The sequence below is a fragment of the Cottoperca gobio genome, chromosome 17 (assembly GCF_900634415.1).
Source record: "Cottoperca gobio chromosome 17, fCotGob3.1, whole genome shotgun sequence".
Lineage (NCBI taxonomy): Eukaryota > Metazoa > Chordata > Actinopteri > Perciformes > Bovichtidae > Cottoperca > Cottoperca gobio.
Genome location: NC_041371.1, coordinates 15,832,577 through 15,854,263, shown reverse-complemented (window position 1 = coordinate 15,854,263; position 21,687 = coordinate 15,832,577). Strand labels below are relative to the sequence as shown.

The 21,687-nt window shown below is 39.8% G+C and overlaps 2 protein-coding genes across 3 annotated transcripts; one reads left to right on the top strand and one right to left on the bottom strand.

The window, feature by feature from the left end:
- Positions 1-9,717: 9,717 nt before the first annotated feature.
- Positions 9,718-12,530, top strand: fitm1l (fat storage inducing transmembrane protein 1, like). Its single transcript, XM_029453860.1, has 2 exons — positions 9,718-10,920; positions 11,203-12,530. Exons 1-2 carry the CDS (start codon positions 10,742-10,744, stop codon positions 11,879-11,881), a joined length of 858 nt encoding a protein of 285 aa, XP_029309720.1. The 5' UTR covers positions 9,718-10,741; the 3' UTR covers positions 11,882-12,530.
- An 892-nt stretch (positions 12,531-13,422) lies between these two features.
- Positions 13,423-20,206, bottom strand: trnau1apb (tRNA selenocysteine 1 associated protein 1b). Of its 2 annotated transcripts, none has more exons than XM_029454080.1 (9): positions 20,014-20,206; positions 19,269-19,366; positions 18,720-18,819; positions 17,769-17,821; positions 17,084-17,212; positions 16,486-16,602; positions 15,301-15,592; positions 14,907-14,952; positions 13,423-14,506 (listed from the first exon to the last, which is right to left on the bottom strand). In XM_029454080.1, the coding sequence occupies exons 1-9, from the start codon at positions 20,047-20,049 to the stop codon at positions 14,370-14,372; spliced, it is 1,008 nt and encodes a 335-aa protein (XP_029309940.1). In that variant the 5' UTR covers positions 20,050-20,206; the 3' UTR covers positions 13,423-14,369. The 2 variants fall into 2 exon arrangements, with proteins under 2 accessions (XP_029309940.1, XP_029309941.1); XM_029454081.1 differs by having other exon boundaries at positions 14,907-14,949; positions 20,014-20,204.
- Between the last annotated feature and the right edge of the window lie 1,481 nt (positions 20,207-21,687).

Sequence of the window (21,687 nt, the reverse complement as noted above, 5' to 3'; positions counted from 1 at the left end):
TTTTGACATACTATACGATGACATTTTGTATGGCATACTAAACTATGTTTTTTGATGACCTTTTTTATGACTTTTTATGACTTTTTTTATGACATGCTATCCTAATCTATTTTTCATTGCCCCCTTGTAGATACTCTTTGTGAATACGTAGATACATGCAATACCACTAGCCTAGCCGGCCAGACCTCACCGCCTGTGACTCTTCACTGGTCTGCATTCTCAACTTGAAAAGGTGTGTGTCTGTGTCTGTGGGTAGTATGTCACTGACGCCCATAGAGCATAGTATGCACCAATTATCACTCTATTAACTTCCATCCATACTTGATGCTGCAATACTACACAGGATTTTTGCAGGTGGGAATGAATCTCATAAACTCCCTTTCGGTGATTCATGCTGTGAGCGTGAGCCCCTCTGTGTTGGAGTAAACTGTAATGTCACAGTTGATCCACACTGTGGCAGTATGTTTTCATGAATACATCAAAGGTTTCAGGAGGAAGAAACATTCTCATCTGCTCTTATATTCCCTGTTTAAACTGAAGGGAATGGAAATAATACACTTGTGATCACAATATATCTGCTGTGATCTAAAATCACTGAGTGGATTTATAGATGTTGTATCACCTGAGCACATAATCAGTTGTGTTACCTTGAGTTAGATGTTTCAACTATTTCTCCACATCAGAGCGCCAAAACTTAAGGCTCAGTTAATTCAACGCTTACCGTATCTTGGCTCCAAATTTGCCCAGCATCGTTCTCTCTTTGGTGGTTTTCTATGACATCTGAAAGGTTGTATTATGTGTGAATCATAACAGCAAATTCAGATTGTATGCAATGTCATGTTTTGTCCTAACATTGCAAAATCTGCCTGATGACATCATTTGCAGTGTGGCAACAAACTAAATAGTTTACCACCAAATGAAAGCACAACACTCTACAGTGTAAGTTACAGTAATATTGTGTTGGTGTCACTAGGGAAACTCTCTTTTTCTTTTTACAGGGAGGTCAGGCTTCAGATTCAGAACAGGAACCTGGGTTTCCTGCTTTTGGACACTGAATCAGGGGATTGCTTCTCAAGGATGATGTGAGGGTCTCTCTCTTCACAGATAAACCTTTAGCCTAAAGGCCCTGTCACACATATCCGTATGGCAGAAACATATCCCGGCGCATACGAAATATCGGCAATAGGTTGATATAAATTAAGGGTAAGTTGTGATCGTTCGAAGGACCCAGACGATACGCCGAACACGCCAGACATACGGCCCTGTCACACAGTTCTGTATGACAGAAACATGCCGGTGTATATGAAAAGTAGCTCAACATTAGTCAGAGTCCAAATACTTCCAACTTTTCCACAGCGGTGTTGTAGTTGACGTATACATAACAAATTATTATATGTATGTCAAACATTGATAGTGTATCACTTACTTATACAAAACATATCGGAGCGTCCTGGCCAACGGAGCTGGAAAAGTGCCATCTGGTTCACGTCATGCTGGTGCTGGAGAACGGCTAGAATGTTCTCTTGTCGCAGCCTCTCAGCATCCTCCGTGCTCTCTGATGATGGGCTGATGTGCTCATCAAGACGTGCTGTGAAGAAGTGAGGATGAGCTACTCACAGGGACCCTATATACTGTATTCAAACCCCAATAAGCTCCCAAAACGCTAGCTGAACGCTAGCTGTAATATTGATGTATTCGTAATAAATCACGATCATAACAGCATAAAAATGACTTCCGCTAACAACAATCGATCGCTGCGCCGAGAACATCCACTTCGGCAATGTTTGGGCGATGACGTCACAAGTAGAATACAGTCACCGCCAGTGTTCGTCTGCGTTGAAGCGTCCAGCAAAGACTGCTGTCAATTATTATGAGAAAGAATGGACAACAATCGATCGCCAAGGATAATTGTGAAGTGATGTGTTGTATGGGGATGTGGGGCCGTCTCCAAATCCAGCTTTGTGTGGCCAAAAGATGGACCCCTTGGGGGTCTCAGACCCCCTGTTGAAGACCTATGGAGTAGAGATTAACGATTTATATAAAGAAATATCTCATTTCCGATTATTTTGACTTTGATTCATAATATATTTTCTAAATTAATAAAACATACGTACTAAATAAATTCTTCTTGAACCTTGAAATCAATTAATCAATCATTTGCTAAGTTTTCATTCATTTTCATTTATAGTTCATGTAAATTAAATACACAGTATATTCATCATTGTATATATTATTTATTTCAATTTGTTTACATTTACAAGTGTCTCCAGCAGAGAGAAGAGTCTGTCCATCCTCTCCCTGCTCTCCTCTCTCCTGCCTCTGTCTCCTTCTCCCTAAAACAAATTGTTAGAGCAGGTTTAGCTATACACCACTAAACAAAAGCAGATTAAGTGGCAAAATAATACACATATTATAAATAACAAAATATGTATAATCAATCCGAACGATTGCACTGGACTTTTTAAGTAATATTCAACTGTCAGAAAACCAAGCAGGTAATATGAAGTATACATTATCTATACAATCGCCACAATCTATGTAAAATATAAATCAACATTTACAACTCTTAAGCTAAGGTGTTAAAAGTTCTATTTTCAAAGGCTAACATTGTACAGTAGCTCAAAACAGCTAGCTTAACTAGCATCGCCACTAACGTCCCGTAACTTAACCTATAATTTTAGCGAAAATGTTATGTTTTAAGGTCCTTTCATTTTATAACATTTGTATCGTTAGCTATTCGAGCTGATTGAAGCCAAATACTTACATTTAAAAGTATATCGAAAATTAATTTGTAGTTCTAAACATATTTAGGGTGTTTTAGTCACTTTTTGTCTCCCCCACGACGTTATTCCTCTCTCCTACAGCGTCAATTACAATTACATGATGCAATCATTTGAAGTGACTTTTGGTCGCTTTTGCACGGAGCAAGAGAGAGCCACGATAGCATCCCTGCTTTTATCTCCTCTCCTTTCCTCCGCTCTGTGTCTGACTGACTGTAGGTGTGTGCGCACGTGTGTGTGTCTGTGTGTGTGTCTGTGTGTGTGTGTGTATGTGTGTGTGTCTGTGTGTGTGTGTGTTTGTGTGTGTGTGTGTGTGTGTGTGTGTGTGTGTGTGTGTGTGTGTGTGTGTGTGTGTGTGTGTGTGTGTGTTGAACATCCAAGTTGCCGGGAGAGGCTGTAGGTGGAGGTGCTCGCCAGACACCGCTGACATTCCTCTGCGGCAGCTGCTCCTCTTCCCAGATGGGTCCATTTGTTTAAATAATTCTGTCACACTCAGTCACACCCTGTTATTCTCTGCCATACTCTGGCACACTCTGCCAGATTCTGTCACACTCAGTCCCACCCTGCCATACTCTGGTCACACTCTGCCATACTTTGTCAAACTCAGTCACACCCTGTCACACTCTGCCATACTCTGTCAAACTCAGTCACACCCTGTCACACTCTGCCATACTCTGTCACACAGAGCCACACAGAGCCAAACAGGGCCACATAGAGTCACACAGAGCCACACAGAGCCAAACAGGGCCACATAGAGTCACACAGAGCCACACAGAGCCACACAGAGTCACACAAAAGTCCCACAGAAGTCCCACAGAGTGACACAGAGCCACACAGAGTGAGAGCCACACAAAAGTCACACAGATACGATCGAAGGTGCACACCAGCTCGTCTGCAGTGATACACTGAAGAAGAATTCTCTCACATACTCAGAGACTGTGTGCGAGAATTCTTTTTATGACATCAGTTAACATTCTGGAATGGAATTGAGTCCATAGAATTCCATACAAGGCAATATACTTTAAAACTACTGTATGTACTCCAGCTCTATATGTTTTGTAGTCATTTTGTGTCTCATTGTGCTGTTTTGCTCCTTTTTTTAATTATTTTGTGTCTTTTTGCAGTTGCTTTGCTTGTCTTTGTAGTCGTTTTATATTTCTTTAGTCATTTGTAAGTTACTTACTGACTTTGGTGATTACATCAATTTACCCCTAGTGCCACCATGAGGTTTTTTGGGTTTTAATCAAATGTCGTGACAACTATTGGATGGATTGCTATGAAATTGAACACAGTGATCGGTCATGTAATCGATATATGGGTATCCCATATACACTCTGGAGACCACCCCAGATGATGCCCACCATCAGAAGACACCAGGGTATTTTGGTAGCCCATCCAAGTGCAGAAGCACCACCATGGACTCCCTGCTCAGCCAAACTGTATCTGTATATAGTGCAGTGTTTCCCCGACCATTATTTCACAGAGCCCCGCGCCCCCCTGAAATTCAAGGTGTTGTTTCTTTAAAATATATATATATTCACAACTCACTTTTCACATTGAACAGCTGCTCTTTTATTAAATAAACTAAACACTTATGTTTATCTAATTTATGTGCACGTTTCAGTGTTTACTTTCTTTACTCAGTTTTGCAAAGGACGGGGCCCGACACACACACACACACACACACACACTGCGCATACACTTACAGTCAGAGACAGAGCGGAGGAAAGGAGAGGAGGGAACTAAACAGAATCCGTGCCACACACCACACGCATTCAGTGTTGCCAACTTGGCAACTTTCTCGCTAAATCTAGCGATTTTCCAAACCCTCTTGGCAACATTTTTTGTCAAAAGCAACTAGTGACAAATCTTTTCCTGGTGTTATTGGAGACTTTTGGAGACTTTTCTGATGTTTTGGAGACTCTGAAATTCTGCAGTTACTGTCCTCAACGAGCAGCGGGTGAATATTTTAAAAATTAAAACATAATATATATTTTTTAATTAATATGTTATTTTATATATATATATATATATATATACATATATATAATATATATATCAGGGCTGTCAATATATCAGATTTTCATTACATTCACAATAACTATATAATCGCAATATAGAAAAGCAACAGTTGTATAAGTCGCTTGTATTTCCTTCAAAGTTGGCTTTCTCTAGAACTTTCCACAGTAAACCTTTCTCTGCCTGCTGCTTAGGAGAAAATATAAAAAAGATATAGTGCATGCTGCTTGGGTTTTGGTGGGTGGTTAACTCATCTTTACTGCTCACCCTGGAAAAGGTTTTGACGTGTCAGGAGAGAGCAGTATGAATATTAATGTGTGCTATGCTGTAGTTATTACACCTGGTATTTGCTCAGGAGCTGATTTAGTTGACTGAATACAGATATTTAATAACACAATTATCAGAATGGACATACCATTTATACCTCACTTTGTGCGACCTGCGAGTCAATTTCCAGAAATCAATCTGTCGGAGTTCCTGAAGCATTTTCTTTTTTTAATACAGATAGATCAGCCTGTTGGTTCGGCCCTCCACAACAGTCCCAGTTTCTCATGAGGCCCTCTGCTAAAATTAATTGCTCACCCCTGATCTAGCATCAACTTTTTACCCGTTTCACGTAATTCTCGTAAAGTTACGACATCGTAACTTCCATGAAAATGTGGTAAGTGTTCTGGCTACTATAGGCAGCCGTAAGACGGTCAGTAGGCAGACTATACTTTATAAACCAGCGCTGTCCTCCGGTCTGTTTGTTTGCTAATAACAAATGCTTTATATACAGCCTCGTAATATATGACGTTTGACATCAGACACAAAGATAGAACCTCAACCGCAGAAACTTTGAGAAATAATCAAGTTATCAAGTTAACAAGCTTTACAGACGTCGATGTGTCTAAGTAAAGAAATAATTGAATATTTAGCTAGTTGTCCGCAATTTGCGGACAACTAGTCGGGTTTCATAACAATTCAAGGAAACCAAGCTATCGACTCGATAGAGGATAGTTTGTGATCTATTTAATGTCAACATCGGTGGTCGATATACTAAATCGTGATTTATTAAATACTGCGATCATTGTGTCATTAATGACACATAATTTTACACAACAAATAGCATTTACTATCATCAGTAGAAATTCATGTTTATCATTTCGTAGGCCCTTTAACATAGGTTACGAATAGGGTATCCACTCGTTATCAATAAATTGGCTGTAGGATTCACCGTCAGCCGACGTAGCCTATATCTAACGTACCTCTAACGTACTCACGTAATGTATTCACGTAGGTATTTACGTACTATATTTACGTAGGTAAGTATTCACGTACGTATTCCGTATTCACGTATGTCTAACGTAACGTAACTTATGTGTAACGTCTGCATATCTTATGAAGCACACATTGGGTACGTCCGGTAATATTGAACATGCTCAAAACATCAGCGTTCAACAACGCACCCCAGCATAACACCGCAAGCTCTTAACGAATACTACTTATGCCTTACCTTATATCAACGTAAACCAGCGTGTTGCCGATATTTTGTATACACCATATTTTTGTATATCTTATGCATTCGTTGGGCATTCGTCTGATACATTTTGGAAATGTAAGTGATACTCTATCAATAGGTTAGTGTCATGGAAGAAATATGGTCTCTGGGCCAGAGGTGAGAAACAAGATCTCCTCCTACGATCACTTTCTTAAAACTATTGTATTTGTGGTCTTATGTAATCTTAGCGTAATAAATGAACAAGAAAACAAGTCACTGGAGAGGTCTTTGATACAAATGGAGTTTATTTTACACGTATGTATAAAGCAAACTCTTGAATACATTCTCCGGAGAAAAGCACTGGGTTCCAAACACTTGTGTTCGAGTTAATATACATTTGAAACTATAAATCAAATAGAGGCCCCTTGTCACATTCCTCTGACTCAGGTCTCTGGTATGATATCCTGTTGGTTGGGATGACATCAGCTCGTTCAGATACGGCACGTGATTATCACACCTGCGGAGGGCTAAATAGCCCACCTGGTACTCTTCCATCAGATTGACCTCTTCTTGCTCTCCCCCCTCCCTCAGGAAACTGTAATACCTAATCCTCCCTCTAGGATACACTTATAGATGGCTTTCATCCTAGAATAACATACATTTGATTATCATACATCATTATGAGTTTAAAAAATCATTATTATAGATATTGATCTAAAATACTTTGCTTAAATAACATGCATGCCACTGCATTAGACATGCGTATCTGTATACGTTCACTTTTCCTGATCCGATCCGATGGAAGGTTGGACGTATTTGGACTCTGACAAATTTTCATATACGCCAGCATACGTTTCTGCCATACGGATATGTGTGACAGGGCCTTAACAAGATTTGTATGGAACCAAATTAAACCTGCAGCAAATGTTCCTAAAGAGCTCCAGGCTCAGACCCAAATTTGACGCTGGCACCAAATCATCACCACATCATCATGCAAAATGTGCTCCTGGAGACACCGAGCGGGAACCACCACAGAAGAGGTATTGAGCACTTTGCCAGATGTTGATATTTCTGTCTCTCTGCTTGTCTGTTAATATCTGTCTGTACAGATGTGTAGTTGAGATCAAAATGAAGGTTGAGTTAGAAGGCCTGAGCAAGGGGGGCCAATGGGCCTTTGCCCAGCCCCAGTCCCACCTTTCCCCCAAAATTACGCCTCCGGCCTGATTTTGCATCATGACATAATTTGCAGAAGTTACAATTTCAGTCGTGACTTCCTTTGCCAAGCTCGGAACCCAAAAGAGTCTGACAGAGTAGGTGGATCTGAGCCTGGAGCTCTGCAGCTAGACCCTTCTCTAAATAGTGGGAGTCACCTACCTCATAAAGTTCATGTGGTGATTGACAGCAGGATTTAAATAAAAGTTTTGAACGCTGTAAGATGATGAAAAGTTTCAAGAGAGAGGTTCTGAGGCATGTGAGTGATCTATTAGACCCACTTCACTTTGAGTTGACCAGGGCTTGTAGAGGTAGCAACACTCATCCTCTCAACAACTGAACTGTATCAACTCTCATTTTCCCTTCAGCGTTTAACACCATCCAGCCATAAATACTTTCTAGAAACTTCCTCCATATAAGTGGTTCTTAAACTGTTTTTGTCTGATGTACTCCCACAGCTATGAACATGATTAGCTTCACATCATTAGGATCTATTGCAGGGCTATGTAATCGGTTACATTGCCTTTCAGAAGTGTTTGTATTTATCTGGTCAATGTGTGAACATTGTTATTTATAGTATGTGAAGTCTGGCTGAGAGTCAGTGGAGACAAATTATAGGGATAGACCATGTCAACATCTGAGGATCACTTATAGCAGAACAAGAGCTTTCATGAAAATCCAATGCAAGTAAGAAGTGCGGTTTCCTGTAATGTGATGATCACCTTCCCTGAAAAAGTAATGCAATTTATTACACTAATTTATTGTTAATTATGGATTGGCCAAACAAAATAATATAAAAAGTGTTGTCTAATTGCCTCACTTTTTCAACCTTTAAAGAATATATATTTTTAAAGAGGGTAACTGTGTCATCCTGGCATTTATATTACTCAGAGGTGATGTAAGAAATGTAGTAGCTAGTGGATTAAATGCAGTCTCTATCTTAATTAGGCTGTTCAGCCTTTCGGCACGTGGTTGGAAAGAGAACAGGGAGACATTTAAAACTTACCAGGTCAGCCTGTATTTCTGGACCGATGACAGGGAGGTTCAAAACAAAACCTGACAGATGGACAGGAGAGTTCAGCTCAGACATTTCAGAAATACAAAGTACAGCAAGGGACAGAATAAGACTATAGTAACAAATAAAGAAATAAAGGGCTAGTGCACCAAATGAGAGGATCTGCTTAATGTTGAATAACAAACCTTTTACGCTTTTGCAAGATTACAAAATGACATGTAGCTTTTGAACTGACCTACATCTGTCTGGTAAGAATGATCATACTCCTTCAAAAATATTTATTTTCAACACAAACATAAAAATAGCATAAAAACTGAATGATTTAAAGGACAAGTGTAAGTGATATGCACCGAGAAGGACTTGTACCCTCTCCAGATATTGTAGGCAAGCAAAAAAATAGATATTAGATTTTTGCAGAACAGATTTCTTTGCTATAACAGCGTCTTTAACCTTGTATTTTATTTTATTTTTTAAAGAGGTGCTTTGGTGGATTTTGTTACCTGTGGACAGAGACAGGCTAGCTGCTTCCCCTATTTTCCAATCTTAACGCTAAGCTAAGCTAACTGGCTCCTGGATCTTCAAGCGTCTTCTCAGCTAACTCTCAGCAAGCAAGTGAATAAACATATTTTCCAAAATGTCAAACTTTTCCTTTTAGTGTGTCTAATTTTCTATGGCAAACTGAGTCTACATGGCCGAACAAGCTTCTCCTGGTAGTTTTTTCTTTTGTGGCTGAACGCTCATCTACTGGAAATAGGAATGGAATGTATCGCCTGGTTGAAACAGGTTTTCATTTGTTTAAAAATCTATATATATGCGCTAATTTTGGTGGCCAAAGGGTAGGCCTATAAGTGAACTTGTTTGCAGGAGGAGCTTTGCGGATTGACAGTGACTATGTGGTTGTTGATAGAATTGCCCTGGTCAGGGTCAAATCAAGAAACTTAATAAAAGTGGGTGATATCTGAGAGAGAGGAGACAAAGAGGAGAGAAAGGACAGTAAATGTAGTGTATGTGTTACCATTCAGTGATTGACAGAGACAGACTGCTGCAACAGCTGAGTATTTGCCCAGATATAGTACAAAGGTTATTGCTATTAATACACACACACACACGCACACACACACACACACACACACACACACACACACACACACACACACACACACACAATTCGACTCATTACATCTTGTTTCACATCATTGTTGACACTTGATTCATGACTTTTCTGTAACACTGGTTGTGTTGGCGCTCCTCAGCTTACTCTCTACAATCGAGACTAAGTTAGTCAGAAACCTTGCGATATGCATATTAACAGTAAGGAACCCATGTCATTGGTTCAACCTCTCTGTACCCTTTAGTCATCTCAGCAGGAGCAATGTGACACCTTCAAGGCGCAGGAGGCATATGACAGGGCGAGAACAAGGTGGGTGTGAGCAGACCAGCCACGGTCACTCTGATAGTTCGGACAGGGGAAGTATTCTCAAGCTACAACCACTGGACGTCTCACGGTAACACAGCGGTGACCATCGCTGAGTGAAACACGGCGGCGGCTATTTCATTTTTGCAGATGTGATCCAGTGACAATCACTGCACAACAAGAGAAAAATAGCAATGACAAACACTGGGAAACCTGCTATACAAGATCAGAGAAGAGTGAAACTCAACTCAATTTTCTGCAGCTGCAAGGAAACCCAGCAAAGCATCTGTTATGTGGTTTGGTTTATTGTTTAGCTGTGGCTTAACTACTGTGCACTGAAGCTACTTGCAGTCCGGAGAAGCAGTCCCTTCTGGATTGAAGAATTTCATGGTTGGGTTTCACAGCCAGCTGTCACTTCCTTCATGTTATACAGTAAACTCTGCGTGTGGATGCCGAACACTAGCAGCTAACACCAATGGACTTAAACTATCTTTACTACACAGCCAGCATCTTTGGATTTCTGGATCTGGATTAGTCTTCCCTCAATGCGCCAATGGATCCACTCTCAAACTTTGAAAAGTATTGTTTGGTTTGTATAGATTGATTGATTCCAACCAGACTTTTGGATTACTCAAAATGCTGAATTGTTAACTGCATTCTTTACAGGATTACAGATTTATCACATTAAACAGTGGATGCTATTTAGTCTGAAGTGGATAATCTACACAAATACGCTGCTGCATTCAGAGCCAGCAGCAGTCTTTCATATAGAAATCTTAAGTTACATTTAGATCTGGTCAGAGGTTTGGTCCTGGGTCCAGATGTTCCTCAACACGATGCTCGTGGTCCTGACGGACCTGGTGGCCCGGGTCATGGGTAACACTGTGTTCCGGAAGCACTTCCACCTGCTGCTGTCAGTAATGGTGATGTTCGGCCCTGCACTGAGCCTCTGGGTCTCCCAGCACAGCGTCTTTGCCAAGAGAAGCCACTTCCTCTACAGGTGAGGCTGCTTCCTGTTTACTTCCTGAACACATCTTCTTTGAACTTATTTTGTGTTTATGAGTTCGTAAACAATTTTAAATGGCTGCATTTTTACTCAAAAAATGATATAGAAAGTTGGTGAAGTCAAAATTCTTGAGCAAATCCAATGTCAATGTGGCAGTGAGGTCCTGATGTTTAACTATTACACATTTTCAACATGACAAAATCTAATGGATCTTAACTTCACCTCCAATCTCTCACTTAACTTACCCAGTTCTTGTCTCTCCTCTCCTTCCTCCAGGATGTTCTTGCGCTCTGGTTGGGGCTGGACCTGCATCTTTGTCGGCTCCTTCGTCTTCCTCCTCTCCTTCTCCATCCGTCGCTCTCTCTCTCTCTCCATCCGTCACCTCTCCCGGCTCGTGGTGGCTGGCGGATTGTGGTTCAGTTTCTGTAAACTCCTGGACCTTCTGGAGAACACCACCGGAAGCTGCTACGAACCTTTACTCACCGGCCCAGAGGTCGCCAACGGGCAGCCTCTGTTGGTGTTGCGAGAAGGGGAGAGTAAGTCTGTGTGCCTCAGAGCTGGGATGCTGTGGAGGGGGTATGAAGTTTCAGAAGATGTGTTCCTCCTCTGTCTCTGCTGCTTGCTGTTGGCTGAGGAAACAGCCGTGTTCGGCCCTTATCTGAGCCTGGGTGGGATCTCAGGTGCCCCACTGAGGATCCTCTTCCTGTTCTGTGTTCTGCTGCTCTGGCTCTGGATCTTTCTGCTGCTCTGTCTCTTAGCGTACTTCCCTCAGTTCCCCACTCAGCTGCTAGGAGGCGCTCTGGGGTGTCTGAGCTGGAGGGGACTGTACCAGGGTTGGTATCGCCGGGGGCCCAGCTGGTACTGCCCCGGGAGGCCTGGACTGGGACTGCTCAACACCAAGACCAGCAGTGCTGAAGCAGAGGACGCACAAGTGAACCATGACCACTGCAATTAACTGAATAAAACATACATATGTTTTAACTCTGAGACAAAGATGATTTAAATCATGAGCTCTAGGTGGTTGTTTGGAGATGACCTGTCCATTTGCGTTTGTTGTCTTCTTTTAACAGTAGAAAATCCTGTTGAAACTTGGAACAAACAAATGGACAAAGTGGGCATTAAAAAATGTATCTGTATAACTCTATATGTATCAAATGTGCCAAGGAAGCAAATACATGCTCTAGTTATTCAAAGGCTTGTTTCCTGTGACATCATAACAGGGGGTCAAAGTAGATGACAGGAGACTCTCCACAGGACAGGAATTCAGAACGAGGGGCAGTTGCCATTTAGATTCAGGCTGGAAATGTTTGAGAAACTCAGATTTACCTGGAACACAGCTTGTTCGCAATGCGGAAAGAAAAAGGACTCACTGAAATGTTTTGATGGAAATTTGACTTGAAAATCCAATAAATGGAGAACTTGTGTAATCAAAGACTCCAATTCTGTAAAGCCTGTTGACAAGATGGTGGACAGATGCTATGAAACAGCCGTGAGTTTCTCTATCAGTGTCTTATTTTGCACGAGTAACATGTTTGATAAACAACAAAAACTGTCTCAAAGCACCTGAACAGAGAAGTAAACACATGTTCTCTATTGTTCAGATGCATTGCTGTCACTTGTGTTCAAAGAGTGTAAATGCAGTGTTTTAAACTTCAATTTCACTAAATCCTGGTTCCCTTAGCACAAGTCTCTTCACTTTTCACCCAGCTGTTGCATAAAAGAAGACACACAAGTTCAGACTCTGATCGTAGATTTCACATGCATCTTCTGCTCAACAATATTCTCAATCATGTTCCAAATTCAGAGAAATCAGTTTCTGCTGTGTTAGAATATAGGTAAGGCAATTCATGCTAGCATGTAAATGTTTAGCTTATTATTCTAATTAGCACGGAACACTAAGTATAGCTGAAGATGAAGATGTCATTACAACTGTCATCAGACTCAGCTGCACCTTACGTTCAGTGCTAATTAGCATGTGATAGCATGCTAACACACACTAAACCAAGATGGTGAGCATGGTTAACATTATATCTGCTAAATATCGGCCCAATTGTGACATTAGCATTTAGCTCAAAGCACTGGTGGTTTTAAGTACAGCCTCAGAGGTGCTGACATGGCATAAGCTCTTCAAGTTGTTGGCTGGTTGAAATGAAAGACGTGCAACAAAGGTCCTTAGCAACACATGAACTGGGGGTGTTGCTGTTCACGGTTGGTACTTTATACCTCAGCTTGCCAGGCCAACCAATAAGCAACTTTGTTGATTGACACGATAAGGATAAGAATTCAAATTATACTTTGTGATTCTCACATTACACCAATTTGAGAAAAGGTTGTGTAAGGGTGTGTCCGACTTTGCTGACACTCGCACCGTTTTATTCATTACAATCAAAAGACCTACATATCTTTATTTAAATGTACAGAACCAACTCTAACATGCTGACCGACAGTAACTAACACCCGCAAGAGAAACACTTCCCTATAAAGAAAAGACGGAACACCGTTTTCCTCCTCAGTTTTATTGATAAAACATCTCCACAAAGAAAATATATACAAAACATCAAACATCATCCAACAGCAGAAAATGAATGCTGCCGTGACATCTGATCAAATCAGCGGTCAACCTCAGACAACCATTACAGTTCCACAGCGCTCTGAAGGGTCAGGGGGTTGTACCATTCATTTATTATACAGAAAGACATTGCGCTCATTGTCTGAAAAACAGTGATAAATTACATGTCATCATCTTCTCATATTTGTGTGTCTTTTACTTCATCTATCAGAACAAATTTAAAAAACAGGAGGAAAATATTCTAATGATAATTATAGACAAAGATGAAGTACGTGGCAAATTACAATTAAAGCATAGTTTGAACTTGTCTTCAGCAAGACATCTCTTTTTAAAAGTCAGGGCCATATCCAATGAGCGAAGTTAGCTTTGCTGGTGTCTCCATTTCAACATGGATCAACAAAAGTAATCGACAGTGGAGTTTGTTCCTCAGTGATATCAATAAAATGGTGAAACATGAATTATGACATTCAGTTTCCAATGCTACAGCTACTGTGTGCCAGTCAACAGCAGAGAGGAACACTTCAGCACTTCATCCCAAAGCTCGCAGCTCTGGTTCATAGAGGACTTCATACTAAACAGTATGCATTACAGTAACATCATTGATTATTGAACAACTGTCTGAATATTACCAACATGGTAAACATTAAAATCAAGTGAATATTCGTGTGTACTTGGAGTATTGGAAGAGGAACGAGTGCATCTGTATGTACTCTCAGCCTTCAGTCAGGATTAGGCAAACAGTGTCAGTGACAGACGGTGAACTGAAGCTGACCTTTAAGGTATCAATGTGGGGGTTAAATCATGGCAGATTAAGGGACGTACAAAATCATAAAAAAATGAAAGGTTTAGGGAGGGATCAGAATAAGATGATTTATCAGGAGAGGGAGGGGATGGGGGAGTTAATAGAGTCCAGGGGTTCCCAGTGACAGTTCATCATGGCGTCGTAGAGCTCCTCGCTGCGTTGCATAAAATCTTTATTCCACTGCTCTACGTCACATTCAGGGATGGGCTCTGAAAAAAAAACACCAAGCAAGGATTTGTACACATCCAGAGTATAAGCTTATCTGTGCATGCAAAACAAAACACCGCAAATACTGTATAGTTTCTGACAAATGATTAGCTGACAAGATAGTAATGGACAGGGCCCCTTTGTGGTCATATCTGTGAGGTATTTACTGCTACCACTCCAAAGGACAACACTTAAAATCAGCTGTTTCACAGTAATTCCCATTAGATATGAAATAAACATAACCAGTTATGGTAAATATAGGAACATCTGATTTGAGATGCTCCAAGCATTAAGCATCTAAGTTGGCAACACAAGAATGCGTCTACTGACGGCATATCTAGTACGATAATAATGGAACACAAAAAAAAGAGCATTTTCAGGATTTAAAAAAGCGAGTCTTACCTTCTGAGTTATCCTCATCTATATCTCCACCCTCCTCGTGGCTCTGCTGGGAAACAAGACAAGAATTATTTCTGGAACACTGAATGTTAGGGCTACCTTTTTTATACACAACACACGTTATGCGTAGGTAGAGTATTGCATTTGGACAGAGGCAGGGTAGAAAGTGAATAAGCACATTTCCCAAACATGTCTGGATAGCCAAACAAAACATGTAAACAAGACAATTTTGGAGGTGCTGCCAGGTGGATTTTATCATCATCGGTGGAAGCCGCTTGCTTTCCCTCTTCTCAAATGCTTTGTACTCCACGAGGTAACATCCTGGACAAACCTCTCTGACTGCACAGATACAAAACTTATATTCCTTTAAGCATGGGTGTCAAAGTATTGACCTCACCTCTACAGTTCCTGACATGTCAGTGGACATGGGAGGCACCCCCATGGGAGGTGGTGGCATCATGTGGCCTGGTGGGGGGTATCCATAGGGCCCATAGTTATAGTTATAGCCACTGTTATAGCCACTGTTGTAGCCGCTGTTGTAGCCGCTGTACTGGTCATAGCCACCCCACTGAGGGTAGTAACCCCCCTGACCCCCGCTGCCTTGGCTTCCGTAGTAACTAGACTGGGACTGGTTGTAGTTGCTATTGAAATTCTGGCCCTGGCCCCCATGGTAGTTGCTCATCTTCTGGCTGCAACACAAGAAAAACAACATTTCATTAACATTTGGAGGGAACTCGGTGAAGCTCAGTTCTTTGATTCAACATTAATTTAAAAGTTAATGTAGGTTGTGTAGAAGTTTATACATCTCTTCTGCCATCATCAGTTGTAATTCACTGTATGTGTATGCGTCTCAGTGAAATCTAAATGGATAAAAAAAACATTTTGTGTAATTTCAGTTTCTCCTGAGAAAATAATTACTTGGTACTCCACTTCTATGTAGACAAACATATTACACAGGAAAGGGTCTTAAAATATGATGTACTGCTATAGCAACAAGGAACGCCTCCTGTGATTTGGATATTGCACTAGATCATATTGCGATTTTGCTAAAAATCTGATTCATTGTTCAGCCATGGCTTTTTATTTTATTTTATTTTTTTAGTTCATTTCATTTATGTCATTGTATAATGCAGCACAAAACAAAATGTAAACAATGGTTTTTTAAAGTGCAAAACTGTAGGTTTAAACTTTTAACTCATGATAAGAATAAAAAGGGCTTATTATATAATTCAGAAGAAAAGAAAAGAAATCCAAGTTTCTAGTGAAGCCATTAAAATTTCATAAAAAGGTAAGTTCTGCATTTTAAACAAATTTCAACATGAGAGAGAAATAAATACAGTATAATTATTTTATGTAATGATAATGAAGGCATAGCAATATTCCATGTTCCTTTAACCTTTAATTATGTTGATCACCTAATTGTCTGTCAATTTTTTTAATGGCTTTCCCTACACAAAGAGATATAGCCCCAACAATCCCAACGCGCATGAACACACTCAAAACGGCACCGTAAATAAACAGAGCATAATCCTGGGAGGTGAGCAGTCTAGATATTTTGCCGTGTTTCATGTCAGTGTCTTACCTCTTTGCGACAGCAATACTGAGTCTGAGCGGCTTTCCCCCCAGCATCGTGCCCTGACACTCCTCGATCGCTTTCTTCTGCTCGCCCTCCTCCCCAAACTTGACAAAGCCGTAACCTCTGCAGGTGAAACAACAGTTACACATCCTCTCCACTCCAGCACACACTCCATACTTGGCATTTATAGCCACTTATAATGAGAAACAGAATATAATGGGTATTATTATGGTAGAACTGAAACTTGTTGTTTTACTTTTAACATGAGGTAGCATCACTTGAATTGTGAGTTGCTCTTGCTTAGCCTATATGGGGAAAACAATAGTTTTAGCAAGACGGCAGGTAAACATTTCTTCAGCCTTTGATCGAAAATTGATGAAGATGTACTGGTGGTCGATGGCACTGCGTTTAAAAGAATTACAACACACAAACCAGGAAACATTTTTGTATTACTATACATTTCTTACAAAAACATTCAAATCAGAATATTATACAAAACACCAAAGTAATATGTAGTTCAAGAAATCATCTGATGTCAAACTGAATACTTTCCACAATTCTGAAGCTAAGTCGCTCTCTGCTTCACCTCTATGGGCCGACATACCTGGAGTATCCATACTGGTCAGTGACTACTTTGGCTCCCTTGCAGGAAAGATATTTCTTGAAAACTTGGTGCAGTTGGAAGTCGTCCACCTCGGAGGCCAAGTCGCCCACAAACACTGAGAACTCGGGCCTGAGAGAAGCACACAGTCTGGTTGAGTATTCTTTATACAGCGATAACAGTCGAGCATTAAAGGAGCAGCTGGGTTTGTGGGGAATTCCCTGTTTACCTAAAACTAGACAAATTAATTAGTATCTATAATGTTTGAAGCTTAAAATCTTTAATTTTTTAATAGCATAAGTAACATTAACAGCTTGCCGTTTTACATTATCAAATTAACTTTAAGATTTTGGCCCAGCCCTAAATTATCAAGATTTTGTCCATCTTCCACATTCACACACAGAGTAAGGCAACCTAATGTAAAAAACAAACTAAATCTATACCGTTAATTAATCTCGCCAGATCTTCAATGTTCTATTACTCTAAAGAATTTAAAACAACACTTCAGGAAAATCATGTTAATTTACTTTGTTCTCAGTTTATTTGAGTTCTTTGATTATCAGTTTACTGAGACTTAAAGTAGAAAGCATATCTGATTTGTATACTTACATAAAAAGCAATTAGCATTTCATAACTTAAATTCACTTTAACAGTAACATGCAAAAGTTGAATGTGAATCATATCTTACCCTGCCTCTGGCCGTTTGCCGTAGGTGGCATAGTTTAGCTTAAACTTCCGGGGCTGCACAGGGAGAGAGAGAACACACACACACTTAGCCAACCACAAACACCAAAGCTTTGTAGTATAGCACTGATATTGCTGGAAATAGAGATCGGAGTTATTATGGTTGTTGTTATTTGGGTTTACATACCTCCACCACCCAGACCAGCCTTTAGCCCATTCCTCAGTTAGTTCCTACCAGAGACTCTATTCACCAGCTTCAAACAAAGTACATTCATGTACAAGCAGCCTCTCAGCCACCTTCAGCAGTAGGTACAGGCCAGCAGACAGGGGAGCCCAGTAGCTTGGCCAGCTCACAGGGGCCAACAGCATTTCAAATTCAGTAGCAAGCAGCTAAAGCTCACAACTTTACACACCACTTGAGACTTGGAACATTTCCAAGCATCATTTTTTTTTTTTTTTACATCACCAGACCCTTAAGTAGGCTTGCTTTCACTGCAGCCGATATAGAATGTAGTTTTACTTAGTGTAAAATATGTTACTGGTATTAAACATTGCTTATTTGTAACAGCTTATTTAAATTCACTGGGGAAGCACCATAGTGGCAGTGGAAATACCACAAACAGCAAATTGAACAGATCTCTTGTATTAACAAGAATCTTGTGTGTTACAAAGCAAAATTACAGCCTCATATTATAAAGACTCAACAACATTCAATACTAATGCAATGAGTTACTGTCGTAACAAAAGGAGGACCAAGACTAGTGGAGCTCCACTATCCACAGTCAAATCAACAATTAAATACTGCTTGATAACATAAGTCTAATACTGGGAAAAAAAAGGAAGGCAGTATTAAATTGTCAATAGTATATGTATATTTGTGGAGATACAAAATTGCAGTAGGGATTGCATGAAAGGTATACGAGTATGTATTTTGAAATGACACCATAAAACTGACCGGGTTTGATCCAGGAACCAGTTTTCCGTTCAGTCTTTGGACACAGCGGTCGACACTTGCTTCATCTGCCAGCTCCACAAAGCAGTATCCTGCTGAACCACTGCACATGAGGACAGAGAGATTTATTTATTTATTTATTATTATTTATATATATATATATATATATATATATATATATATATATATATATATATATATATATATATATATATATATATATATATAAATAATAAATAAATAAATAAATAAAAGCATTACAACAGTCTAAATATATATAAAAGCAATAAAACAGCATTACAACAACAGTCTAAAAGCAAGACAGATTATTTAGCTGTAAACCCTGCAGACACATTTTGGTTAAGAGTAAGCCTGTGCTAGCCTTAAAACACTTGCAGGGCTTCCTGTAGGTGTGTATAGTGGAGGTGGGCTAAGCTGTCCAACTCTACTAAACATTTTTCTATGAGAAAACCTACCAGCACATCTAGTATTTAACAGTTGTCTTCAAAGCTATAACACAGGGGCTGGTGTATGGCTTATGGTATATCTTACCCAGTTATCCTGTGAGTGATGATCTTGACTCCAAACGGGGATTCTCCCATAGCGCTAAATGCCTGCTTGATGAAGTTCTCATCCATGTATGGGTCCAACTAAACACACATGAAAAGAAATGTGACATGCATCACGTACAGTTTTAGCCAAAAACAAATGTTCAGAATAATACAGACGTATGTATACATCTTTGTAATGTAAAAACTGTAGAATAAGTAAAAGGTTACTACAATGCGAGCGTCATTTCTAACACCAGTTGAGGATACACAATTAACCATCGAGTGTTTTAGCAAATATGGTTGGGAAAAGTTCAAGCCCATTTTTATCTTATTCTAGATATCTGAAATTGTTTCTCGGTTCTTGCTTATAACATTAATGGTGTCCGTCTGTTCCATTTCGTTATACCAAATAAGCCATACAAGTGAGCCAGAATACAAATTAGTAGTACAGTTCAGGTTAGCTCGTAACAAGTCACTTGGTTAGCTAACGTTAATACTTGCTTCAAGATTAGGAGCTTAGTGTGCAACGAATATGTGAAAGTAAGTTAAGGTGTGTTTATTGAGTCGTTTGACCACCAATTTTAGCGGCTAAAGTTTCTACCAACAAAATACAATAGAACAGAGTTTAGCCTAACCTTTTACGACAAGGGTCACATATTCCAGGCTAATTTAACGTAACTGAGCTAGCAACCAGCACGCGCAGCTAAGCTAACGTTAACTGAAAGAAACAGAGACTTCATACATACATCACCCATCCACAGGCTCGTCTGTCTGTTAAACATCTTGAAATTGGACCAGAGAATACAGAGTTGAGGGGGTTATTGGTGTTTGACGGGGGTGCAAAAAAGGCAACAATTTACAACATTAAAAGTTGTCTAAACGTTCAAGCTAAACACATCGGTTGTTCCGCTTCCGTCTCGAGCTATTTATTTTGTTTTTATTGGCGGTTAGCCAACCAGCTTAGAGGTGCATTACCGCCACCAACTGGACAGGAGTGTAGAGATCATGCAAGGACATTTCTTTTAAATAAAAAAACATTAGATTCCTTGAGCTAAATCAGTTTCATGAAAACATAACATCACAGTATATCTTGAGTGCGTTTTTCCTCCATGAAGGAGATTACTCTTTATACTGTATTTTCTACCACAAAGTAGGACCTTCTTCTTCTTCCCTTCATTTCCAGCTCACTGTCCTCCCAGCTTCAACATGTCTTTGCATAATATATAAAAGTTCCAGTTTCATTATCATCCCAACTACTCCTACTCCTGCCATACTGATTGTGTATAATGATCTCCTAATGAATGTCTTGAATTCAGCTTTGCATAATGGAACCTGCAGGTCTACATGCTTCATTCTGAGTGTTTATTTGGCCAAAACATCTACCGACTCTTTTCCCTTCACAATAACATAAGCAGGAACCCAAAAAACATTTAGTGCAACACTAAATTAAAAGCTATCAGATGCAATAACGGTGTTATTTATTTCCTTTGCAGTTCCAATAATATTGCCAATAGCCCTGTGGCATATACTGATAAATGGTCTGATACTCTTTTGTTAATATGACTCACTCACTGGGATTTACATTGCTTCACCTGCACAGCCTGTATCTTTGGAGCAATCTGTGAATATACAGATGCTAATAGACAAAGTGTAGTAAAATTAACACCAACATTTGTATTTTGGATGTTTTCTTTCCACTAGTCTGAAAGAAGATATTTTATACAAGCAAAATATCCTAAACTCTCTACAAACAGAAACAACACCAGTGAGCGTCAGTCACAAAATCAGTTTGATTGCATTTTTTTCTATTGGAATGTCCTCACCAGGCCAGCACAGCTGGAATAACATGATAACCCAAACCAGTAGTGTAATACTACATTGAAATACCATTTTAAATGATATTTTATTTTCTTCTCGTATATTCAACCGTAAAAATCGTAAAATTGCCACATCAAAATAAAATGTTTTACTAATATCTGGTTTGTCTCTGTGTGTCTGCTCCTTATCTCTGGTCAGGAATGTGCAAGGGCCATAAAAAGGGGTTGGGGTCATAAGCTTGAGCAGTTTGTATCTTAATATTGTTCCTTAAGTTTCTGCTGGTCTGTCCTATTACAGAAATTAAACTATTCTGTAATAATGTAAAGTTGCAGTGACCAGTATTGGCTACAATGGAATTGTAGCACTAGAATGTGGCAGAGGCCACCAAATATTGGATATTCTCTGTGGGTGCATGCCACCAGACCCCCGGAGTTGGTTACTTTGTCTCCACCAGCAGGCGGCTCCATATCCTTGTGAAAATCCCTCTGTACTGTAGACAGCATGCCTGTACTACTCATTGGGAGATAGCTTCAGATAAAAAAAAAAATACTGCTGGATTCTAATGTATCATATTTGATTTGTTGATAATATTTTGTATGGAT

What these genes read in the sequence shown, in the direction of transcription:
- fitm1l (XM_029453860.1), top strand. Translation starts at nt 10,742, where the DNA reads ATGTTCCTCAACACGATGCTCGTGGTCCTGACGGACCTGGTGGCCCGG. An exon ending in AGAAGCCACTTCCTCTACAG is followed by an intron (nt 10,921 to 11,202) that starts GTGAGGCTGCTT and finishes TCCTTCCTCCAG; the next exon opens with GATGTTCTTGCGCTCTGGTT.
- trnau1apb (XM_029454080.1), bottom strand. Translation starts at nt 20,049, where the DNA reads ATGTTTAACAGACAGACGAGCCTGTGGATGGGTGAT. An exon ending in ATCACTCACAGGATAACTGG is followed by an intron (nt 18,820 to 19,268) that starts GTAAGATATACC and finishes CCTCATGTGCAG; the next exon opens with TGGTTCAGCAGGATACTGCT. An exon ending in AGTATTGCTGTCGCAAAGAG is followed by an intron (nt 15,593 to 16,485) that starts GTAAGACACTGA and finishes CTTGTGTTGCAG; the next exon opens with CCAGAAGATGAGCAACTACC.